The following is a 10,283-nucleotide window of genomic DNA, read 5'->3' on the forward strand; positions in this document are numbered from 1 at the left end:
ATAGGCTCGTACTTTCGGTCTATAAACAAGACTCCGGTCACAAACGGGCTAGTTGGCTAACCACCGGTGACGGGCCGGCTAACCACAGCCCACGCTGGCCGTGCAATATTTAACCCTATAATCATTGTTGGCCAGCTGCCGTCCAGCGGATGTCGCGTCCTTCCGCGGCCGCGTGACATACCATTGGTTAAAGCCCGGCGGCCATGCCCGGGGAAAGCCCCAGGCACCACCATTCTGGGCATTGAAGGAGGATAAGCATTAGGTTTTTTGTAGACTTCCTGTGATCGTTATGGTCCGAGATCCATATCGGAGGAAAATGTGGATGACGTGCGCCAGAACGCGGAGCGCTCGGCACCGGCTGAATGACTTCATCGTCCGTGGCCTATTCGAGCAGGTGGTATTTACTGCCGTGGCCGACGCACGGGGCGCTGCTGACCTAAACCACTAGTTCGTGGGGCAGGTCCTGCTTTGTTTGGCGTATCACCAGGGCGCGCGCGGCGCTGATCGCGGCCGCCCCGTCCTGGTGCGGCCTCCGAATACAATGATCGATCTCGCTGGTCAAGTTGGGACGTGAAGTCTCCGGCTTTTACGTGACATGCCGCGTGGCCTTGCACGTGACTTTGCACACAGCTGCTGTACCGGATTGGGGACGGTGTCTGCCCGCTTCGTGTAAGTACATACGGCGGCCGGCCAGGTCGCGACGCCTTTCCGGGTCAGGTGGCGGCGGCACCCATCCCCTCTTGGTGCTTAATTTCGTCAGTCATTGGAATCAGAGCCAAGCAACTGCGTAGGAAAGATGCGACGCGAAAGGTTACATGTGCAGCTACAACGTGATCAAAATATGAATCGCCGTGTAATACGTGCAATTTGCTTTGCCTAGGTGAAAGCTTTTCTAAATTCATAGACAGGCATTCCAGTCAAAATGTTAAGATAACCGGCAGGCACTATCATGCATTGAGACTCTCACTGTTCTCGCTTCAGGATAGTACTGTTTCAGCCCTATGCGCTGCTGTTCTATCATTCAAGGCTAAAGGCGCGTCATGGCCCTCAGTTGTGCAACGCCACTCTGTCTAGGTTTGGCGAAATGTTGGTTGTTTGACGAGGTGGGCTGGTATAGACAGCCCTGCCTAGATCTTGTGAGTCCCCAGTTGAAGCCTCCAAGGCCACCTTTTAGCGGTCACGGGGAGCAGCCGCTCTTGAGCTTAGTAGCTATCATGGCCTATCTTGGAGAACCCCTGATCCCCTTGCTTTTGGATTAATTCTGCATGAAACCGTGGGGAGTTAGCCTAACTATGCCTGGGGTGTCACTCTACTGTGGCTTCAACGCTTGTTTAGAAGAGATTAGCCCCAATTAGAGCACCCTCTAATTGGGGCTGGGGACGCCACTCTACCTAGGCTTGGGCATGCATTGGGTGCCCGCATCTATATGGGCTTAGGGGGTATCTCAAGCGCTAGATAAGGATGGCCTCTACCCGGGAATGAGGTGTCCTCCGGTTGAGTTTAAGACATATATTCAGCTTGGAGTGCGGCAGCTTTTCACCTGGGCTCAAGGAAGGACACTCAGTTTGGATTTAGCTGGACTACATCTGCAGGCTTTTTGTTACAGGACCTCCCACAATTTTGACCTGTAGCTGAACACAGTTTCTGGTCCTAGAAGGTAAACTCAAGCTCTCATGCCAATTCTTTAAATGCATTTTTGCGTGATGAAACGCGATATCCTAGGCGGATAAGTTAAGCTTTTGAGGGGCTGAGGTGAGGGATGCAGGAACAAGGGACCATGCTCCCACTTGTTGAGAAAATGGCACATTATAATGGCGATCCATAGCAAAAATCAACTTCAAGATTAGCTTTTACCTCTCTCGTGTTAAAGTGTTCCTGCACTTATGGCCCGGTCCCCGATATCTGATCCATATTTGACATTCATACTGTGCCGATGCATGTGAAAGAGCTGGCGTAAAAATCTGCAGTTCTGTTGGAATTTTTAAAATTATTTTCCAAAGTTGTTGCTCCTGTTCTGTTCTTTAACGTTTGAACTGTGAGTGATCCGGTCTACATGATAACCATTCCTCGGTTCCAGGCTATTCCCGGTGGGGTTTAGAAGGCAAGTCTTGATGTGAAAGTTCCCTTTAAAGCCACCGTGGAGCAAATACTCCCAAAGGGTTCGAATCCCTTCACCTTTTGATGTCCTGTCTTGTGAGCAGGGACATAGTTTCGCAAACCAAGTTGTGTCTGCAGGGCGGGGCTGAGAGGGATGTATTTCTATTTTCAGTTGGATGAGTTTCTCAGCATCCCCCTCCACCAAATTAAGTGTCATATCCCTAACCTTGGACTCTGGCCCACTTCCTTCTCCACATGATTATAAAAATCTTCTAGACTCCTCAACCTGTGGACGGTAGCGAGCGTTAAACAAAATTTGCTCGTGGAATAGCTATCTTTTTTGTCTTTGACGCGCAGTATATGAATCACCCCTTTCCTTGTGACCTTGGGCTTGGGTTATCGGGCGTATCGAATGGCCTTGTGTTAAACTGCGTTCCGTGTGCTGTCATTAGTGCGCGTGTTGAAGATTTTTGGTTCGCGGATATCAAACTTCGGATATCCGAAGTCAATGGGCTAACTGTTATCATCGGTCCAAAGATTGTCTCCATCAGGTAAATGCTATATCCTAGCCACTGATACGACTGATGAAAAACGGCATTTTAGCCACTCTCTTGATGAACTTCGCATAAGGTTCGCTGTAACTATCATCTTTGTTGTAGTGTTAATATATGATGCTTAAAATGCAACTTGTAGTCTGGATATAAACCTTTCTGTTCATAACAAGTTGAGTGTGTTATCAAGTACTTGATGACCAATTTGATGCATTGCAGTTTATCTTATGGGATCTACAAGTCATGCTCAGAGCATACATCCAGCTACTGCCTGCTTAGTTTCTTTGTTTTGTCTTATCCCTTGCTGCCTGAAATGAGCACATGCCATGTATATTGAAGCTGTCACCATACCAATAATATAATCATGGTAACTGGGATACATTTTAGATATGGTTTAGTTAAAAACATGAGTACCACCAGATGTGTTGTGGGCCGGTGCTGTGCCAACATGGTTGACTGTATGTTGTATGAGACAGTGTAAGTATTGCTGGACATTTATGACATGTTCCATTCTGACAAGCCATAAAACACACTTTGTCATCCAGCATTTGATTATGGATTACATCACCTGGCTGTTTTTGGTAAGGGAACTTGATGTTAGATGGTAGTAAAATGCTGATCTTTAACACCAGATGCTAACCACTATGACATTTTCCATTATTGTCAGGGTACAAAATCTCTGATGTTGACTAAACCCGCAGCATTAATTGCAAAAACTTTATGATTTGATAAAAACTGAGAAGCAAAAATAATATAGCTTGCCATGAAAATGTATTTAATTATAAATATTCACAGATGTCAGTTATCCATCAGCATAATCAATTATGTTTACAGGCAGTTACTCATTATCATGTTTTTACTGCAGAGGCCACATGAATGCTTTAAAAAGCTCACTAAGCCATGATTGTTCTTTTGACCTATAATCCGGCATCTGAAGCTTGTTGTGATAAATAAAGATGACCAAATTCTACTGGAAACCTCTAAAGAGATGCACATCATATATGCCATGCAGGTGTTCTGACAATAATTCTTGTGACCATCTTTGTCCTGCTATAGTAGATAACATACATGAAAGACTGCTGCTGCAACCAGATAATAAGTTCACTGGCAGGAAAACCCCAAGGTTGAGAGCAGCGATATTACATTGTCAAAAGGATTGTGATCAATTTCATGAAGAATAAACAGCATCACACTATGCTTATTTGAAGACAATTATACAATGCATTTTGGATTATATGTTACAGCTGAATTGTATGTATTAAGTGTATATAGAGCTGTGAGTTGCCATTAAGTGTCCTGTAGCTGATTCATTAGATAAAATAGTCAAGTATATTTAGGAACCATACAAACATGCCACAATTAACTTGGGAGCTAGTGTTTTATGAGGATTTAGCAATCATGTCTGGAGCAACAAAGTGATGACTGCTGGTACATCTGTGCAACAATTCACAAATTGCTTGTCATAATCTATATGACAATAAGCTGATATGGTGCTTGGTGGTTTTGGATAGTTCTGTCAATGTTACAGAAAGATTTGTAATTCATGTTTTGTTGATGGCAAATTGTTGCAACTAAAAATGTTAGTATTTTTGGTGGGTATAGATAGATAGGTAACATTGCACCTTTGCACCCAACTATTTTGGAATTTCCTTATTTGAAAGTATTGTTTCCCAATTTTTTGCCAGGAGGCTGGCTTCTGATTAAAACTCAGTACTATTTTAACAGTCAATTGGCAGCTAAATGTCTAGTGTTTAGGGCATGACCACCTCAATAATCATTCTGAATGACAAAAAGTGTGTAGTTAAATTGTATGGCTCTTTCAATGTGAGTGTTCCATTGCCAACCACCTGACATCACCTTCTTTGGCAGCATGAACAACCCAACGGAGATGGTGGTGGCGATCTCGCTAGCGATCCTTGGTGTGGTCTTCTTTGCATGTGTCATTGTGCTCATCTACATCTGCCGCAACAAGTTCAACCAGCACAAGAAGCTCATCAACTACATGGACTTTAAGTGGGTTCTTAGAATGACAGCTTGACATCAAGACATGTATATGTGTCATATCTATTCATCAGTGATGGGGTGTCAATTAATAGCTGTAATTCTTTGGATAAACAATGCACTGTTCAGTTTGACTAGTGACTTGTGCTATATAACATGACTCATTTGGTCTCCAAAGATGTTGGGAACATCCCAGGAAGTTTACAGTGATCAGCCTCAGAGCTGTGTGCACCCCTTCCTCTCCATCTGCACAAAGTCTGAGTGGTGCACGGGCCTCCGTGATTGGCCGTTGCTCCCCCCAGGCAGGACAGTCAGCTGATCACGGAGGAGTGGACCGACATGGAGCTGGACGACGTGAAGTTCTCGCAGCAGTTCGAGTCGATTCTGAGCGACGCCAGATGGGTGGACGATGCCACTGGTGAGCCTTCGGCGTCCTGTGGACACTGCTGTGCTCTAACCGGTCGGAACTTGCGGTCGGAGGCCATGCTCTTGTTCACACTCTTGCCATGTGCCTTAGTGGAAGCTGGGGTACTGAAATCTTGCCGCGATCGACATTGCACACGGCCATTGTGCTTTGGGTAGAAAGCTGCCGGCCTCAGTTGTCGTTGGTGGTAACGGCGGCCCACCCTCCGTGAACTCACCAGAAATTATAACGCTGACGACCCTGGCTGCTATGTGCGCCCAGAAATGACTGGACAATGGTGATCACCCCGCGCTCTTACCGCCGTCGAATTGCGATTACATGGGAGCATCTGCAGAAGCTCTGGCCATGGGCTTAACTTCTGTATGTAATTAGTTATGCTGACATGCCCGGGAAGTGCAGGCACAGTGGTGCCCGGTACCAGCATCCCGATACTAAACCTCAGTGCGTACGGCACGTCCTCGAGCTCCCGTCAGAGGACCACAGTCCCGAGGCGCGCGCCTCTGGACAGGGGCCCAGGCCGCCTCCGGCCGTAACGCCTCGCCGCCCATTGCCCCGGCGCCCACTGAGCGCCGTCCTGCGCAGGCCTGGTGCCGCACTGCCTGGACATCCTGAAGACGTGCCACCAGCTGACCGAGTACCTGGTGGCGCTGGCCATGGGGCCGGTGCGCAAGGAGCGTGTGCACGAGATCGCCGAGGTGTCGCGGCTCATCTCGCCGCGTGTCGACGACGTGGTGCGCTCCATGTACCCGCCGCTGGACCCGCGCCTGCTCGAGGCGCGCAGCTCGGCGCTTGTGCTCAGCGTCAGCCAGCTGGCGCTCATCGTCAGGTCAGTGGCGACGCCAACCAGCTGCGGCCGCCGGTGGGAGGGGGGCAGCGGTGGTTAGATATGGCTTAATGAGAGGTCAGGGTCGATAGCCGGTGATCAGTTGGAATTGAGATACCATGGCTCAGTGAGAGTGAGGGGGGGGGGGGGAAAGGGAGGATGGCGGTGATCGTTGTCGAGGACGATATAGTGCTGCAACCAGGCACTGTACGCCCTGTCTCGCCCTTTACGAACTGCTGATGCTGAGTGTGATGATGATGCAGCCATTGAAAGCAAACTATAGGTATATAAACTTACCCGACGCTTTTCACGGTCGGGTGACTGTGTGGACCGGTATCACCTCTAGTTTCAGCTGTTGGAAACCACCTTAAGTATAATGGAGTAGGCGCTCACTGGCGCCGTCTCTCGGCAGGTCTGCGTGCAGCAGCGCCAACGCCACCCACTTCCAGATCATCACCACCATGCTGGCCGACATGAACGACCATCTGCGGGTGAGAAGTGGCCCCGGCCGGCCGGTGAAGGGACTCGGTCCGGGCCTGGATCCCGGCAGGGGAGACGGGAGGAGGGGGGGGGGGGGGGAGTTGGGTGGTTGAGGTCCGCCAGTCGGATGGGCACGGGGTCAGGTGAGGCGGATGGCACGAGCAGGTGGGCCAGGGTCGGAGCTGGTCGGCGGGTCTGTCACGTGGGCATGCGAGCAGCAGCGGCGCCCCTGCCCAACGACCAGCTTACGCTGCCGTGAGGGCGGCGATGGGGTCTCTCTCGGTGGCCTCTGCTGACCGTGATACTGTCACCTGGTAATCTGTTGGGGCGCTGAAACGTCAGGAATGTCGAGCAATTGTGTATTCACGACAGGCCTGCCCACGCTCAGTGACCAAAGCTGTCATGGGTGTGTACGTGTTACGGCTTAGCGAGCAGCAGAGAAATATACGTGGGACGTCAGTCCGTGGTTAAGCTAAATCGGGCCTGAACAGGACGCGTCATTATTTATAGCTAGTGCGATTTCATGTAGATGTTAGTTCTCTTTAGGTTAGGTTAGGTTAGGTTAGGTTAGGTTAGGTTAGGTAGTTGTTTAAAGAGAACGTGTCAGTCGGGGTGATTAGTAAAAATTAAGAAAAGAAAAGTAAAAGGGATGGTTATACGGCGTACACCAGTAGGTTATGCTTTTTGTTGGCGTCAAAAAGTGGTGGAGCTGTCATAAGTTAATGAACGAGAAGAATCGGCCCCATTATGTCACACTGCGGGATGACGTCAGATCGAACCAGCCGCAGCGGCAGTTGTTGGCCGAGCCGTTGGCAATGGGAGTTGTTGTTCATGGCCGCGTGAATGTTTGTCTTCATAGTCCGGTGTAGAACTGTTCATTAGCAGGAGAACCTCTAACCGAGGCTCAAGGTTATGTGGGTAAATGTCGCGGCTTACTGTGATCTGGATATCTCAGTTTAAAACCCGAGGCGAAGGTGGACATCCGTTTTAAATTGACAATGATTGCCACCGAGAGTGCGTCCACGTGTGCGTGATGCGATAGAACGGTAGGTCAGAACAGTTGGCACTGTCTGAGTCAGGCTCAGCAGGCATGAACTGATGATTTCAAATATGCTAGTCCATCAGTTGGAAAGTCGGCTGCGTCCATAGCTTACGCATCCGTAGCGGACGCAACTACAATTTGCGCTTCCCAGGTTCTCCGCGAGGCGGCGCTGAACCACGAGGCCGGGCTTGGCGAGGCTCTGTCGATCGGCTGTCCGGCCGAGAGTTCGGCGTGAACTCGCTCGGCTCCGATGCGCATGCGCGACCGACTCGCCGTTCGCCGAAAGCCAAGCATGCTGGCCGCGACTCGTGGGAAGATCTGAAGCGCTTCTCTCCTAGCAAGCTCATTTTGCGCCCCTGCCCGCTATGCCGAAGAGACGGCAGGTGTAAGCAAGGCTGCAGTACTATCCCGGTGGAACGTGGTGCTCTGGTTTGTGCATAAGCCACGTCGCTCGTAATTAAATAACTGCATATCCGTCCATGTTGTTGTCATGCGTTGCTGTGTGTTTAGTGGGCTTCCTGCTGCATCAAGCTTGTAATATTAGTTAATGGGCCCGAAAACGAAGTGCTTTCTGGCAAGGTGCCTTAGCGGTGGTTCGCATAATGTGCTGTGTGTGCCAGTATGGCAGTGTGTGCCATGCGCATATTGTCATAATGTGCCAGTGTGTGCATGAGCGTTTAATTAAGGGCGTTGCGTCTTGGCCGCGGAATGTTTTACCCAATTTATTCCGAAGTGCCGCTATTCCAATATTCTGTGCCAAGTTCTGCCGTGATTTCACCACACCGGCTGGCCTCGCCCCGCAGATCTCGGTGTGACAGGTCTAACAGCCGGCGTGGGTACGCTATCGCTAGACGCTTGACCCGAAACTGAGCGGCGGTAACGGTCCGGGCTCGTTAGACCCGCTCGCGCCCGCGTCTTGGGTCGAGCTCTCGTGCCGCCCGGTGCCGTCGGTCGTCGCCTAGCCGCTGCGCCGCACCCGGCGCTCTGCCGCGTCCGACGCCGACCTCCGTGGATAGGCGTGCCGCCGCCGCCGTCGGAAGGTCGGCGTGATGGGGGGAAGGTCGTGCCGGCGACGGAGCCATCGCCACGTCCTCCGATATCGCCATGGCCGCGTCGTCGCCGTTATTGATGTTGCCGCGCGTGCGGGGCCTTGGCGCGCGCGGCGCCCGACCCCGCTCCCGATCGGCGGCGAAGGCTGGCGCGCTGCCGTCACGGCGCGGCGCGTCGTGACGCGGGCGGCGGCGGCGCGGCACCTCGCCACGCGCTCGCGCGCGCGCGGCAGACAGGCTCCAGGGCGGCCTGAGGACGCTCCGGCCGGCCGTCGGGCGGCGCGCTCGGAAGTGCTGCCTGAGCGGCGGTCAAGGCGACGCCGGCGCACGCGACAGTAGGGTATAGTTAGGTGCTCCGCCGCTCCGCGCCTCCGCGCTGTGTGCACCCTGAGATTAGTCACGCTCCGCTTAGTCTGCGCCGGAAGGCGTGTCGTTGGCTCGCTGGAGGGGAGGGACGCGCTCGCATTTAGATGCATTCAGGTGGTTGGGGGCCGCGCGCTGCCTTCTTTATTGGAGGCACTTGGCTTACTGTAGTCTCGTCCTATTGGTCGCTGTGGCCGTCATCTAGCGTACCGCTTTGAGGAAAATGCATTTAATACGTAACAACGATATCGTTATTTTCATGACGATGCACGGTTTCGACTTAACACCTTTGCATTTTGCTTTTGACAGGGAAATGCCTTTCCGGTCAATGCACTTCTCATTCGAATGTTCCGAGTCACCACTAACAACTGAAATGCATCATGTGGTCCAGATGCAAAGCGGAAGCTTTCAGAATAACTTCGTTATGGCGTGAATGCATTGGGACCAATCGCGGAGTGGTATTTGGGACCATATGCAGTGTTATGACATCATGTAGTGCCGCGTATCTCCGCTATTGTAGCATCATAGTGTTATCGACAAGTACGCAATACATATTTTGAATCCCAAATGTGTTTGCGAGAACTCAATTGGCAAGCAACGGGCAATAGAAGCTAAAGATATAGATCTTTAGCATGCGCTCGGGTGGGGTTAATTTGACCCCTTCCGAAGGATTTTCCGCAATGGCTTCCGAACGGCATGGTGTAATTGCGCCAATTTTGCATAGCTGTACACGATTGATTAGCGGATCGTTTGGTATCACAAATTTAGATGTGCCTCGTAAGGTCGCTGACGAGCGGCAGCTTAAAGGCAGGCCATGGATTCAGCGAAGTCAATTCCTAGGGAATAGTTCAATCTGATGCAACAATGGAGTGTTAAACGATGCCATACAGCCCTGGCATACTTTCTTAGGCATCACAGTGGTTGAGTGAACAAATTCCGTTGACCTTGGGTCAAATATGAAGGTCAGACCCAGGTCAAGACCATCCTACTTTAATGCTTTTGGGTTTGCTGTATGGAGTAGTTTCCGGCGCCCATTTACAATTTATTGATAACAGAAACCGCGTTATACATCTTCCATGGACTTCTTAAATGTCAGAGTAGGTCACTGACATAAAATGACCCGGGTCAACGCTTTGTTTTCAGGAATACACTGCCTAGCGTAATCTTTGTCGCTTATTCAAATGCACAACTCAAATCCGTCTTGCATGATTTTGGTCACCACGACCTTCAAAAGGTCGAACAAGGTCGCTGACCTTAAATGAGCACGCGACATTTTCCCCAGAACAGGTATCTTGGTTCTGCGGCACTTTGAAGACCAACCTGAGTTTGACCTTGTTTAACATTATTTGACCCAAAGTTCTTGACCTAATAGCCTCAAATTTTGACCTTAGTGAGTTCACAAGCCAAAAAACTGTGAATTTGGTGTATTTGGCCCTCTTAGTTTCTGAGACCT

At 50.6% G+C, this 10,283-nt stretch overlaps 1 protein-coding gene across 1 annotated transcript; it reads left to right on the top strand.

Moving 5' to 3' along the window:
- Positions 1 to 2,496: 2,496 nt before the first annotated feature.
- On the top strand, positions 2,497 to 9,392 carry LOC119110253 (transmembrane protein 98). The gene is made up of 6 exons (XM_037234014.1): positions 2,497 to 2,648; positions 4,518 to 4,661; positions 4,952 to 5,067; positions 5,656 to 5,899; positions 6,309 to 6,387; positions 7,570 to 9,392. Exons 2-6 carry the CDS (start codon positions 4,519 to 4,521, stop codon positions 7,651 to 7,653), a joined length of 666 nt encoding a protein of 221 aa, XP_037089909.1. The 5' UTR covers positions 2,497 to 2,648; position 4,518; the 3' UTR covers positions 7,654 to 9,392.
- Positions 9,393 to 10,283: the final 891 nt, after the last annotated feature.

This window comes from Pollicipes pollicipes, unplaced genomic scaffold (assembly GCF_011947565.3).
Source record: "Pollicipes pollicipes isolate AB1234 unplaced genomic scaffold, Ppol_2.1 Scaffold_7231;HRSCAF=8579_pilon_pilon_pilon, whole genome shotgun sequence".
Classification (NCBI taxonomy): domain Eukaryota; kingdom Metazoa; phylum Arthropoda; class Thecostraca; order Pollicipedomorpha; family Pollicipedidae; genus Pollicipes; species Pollicipes pollicipes.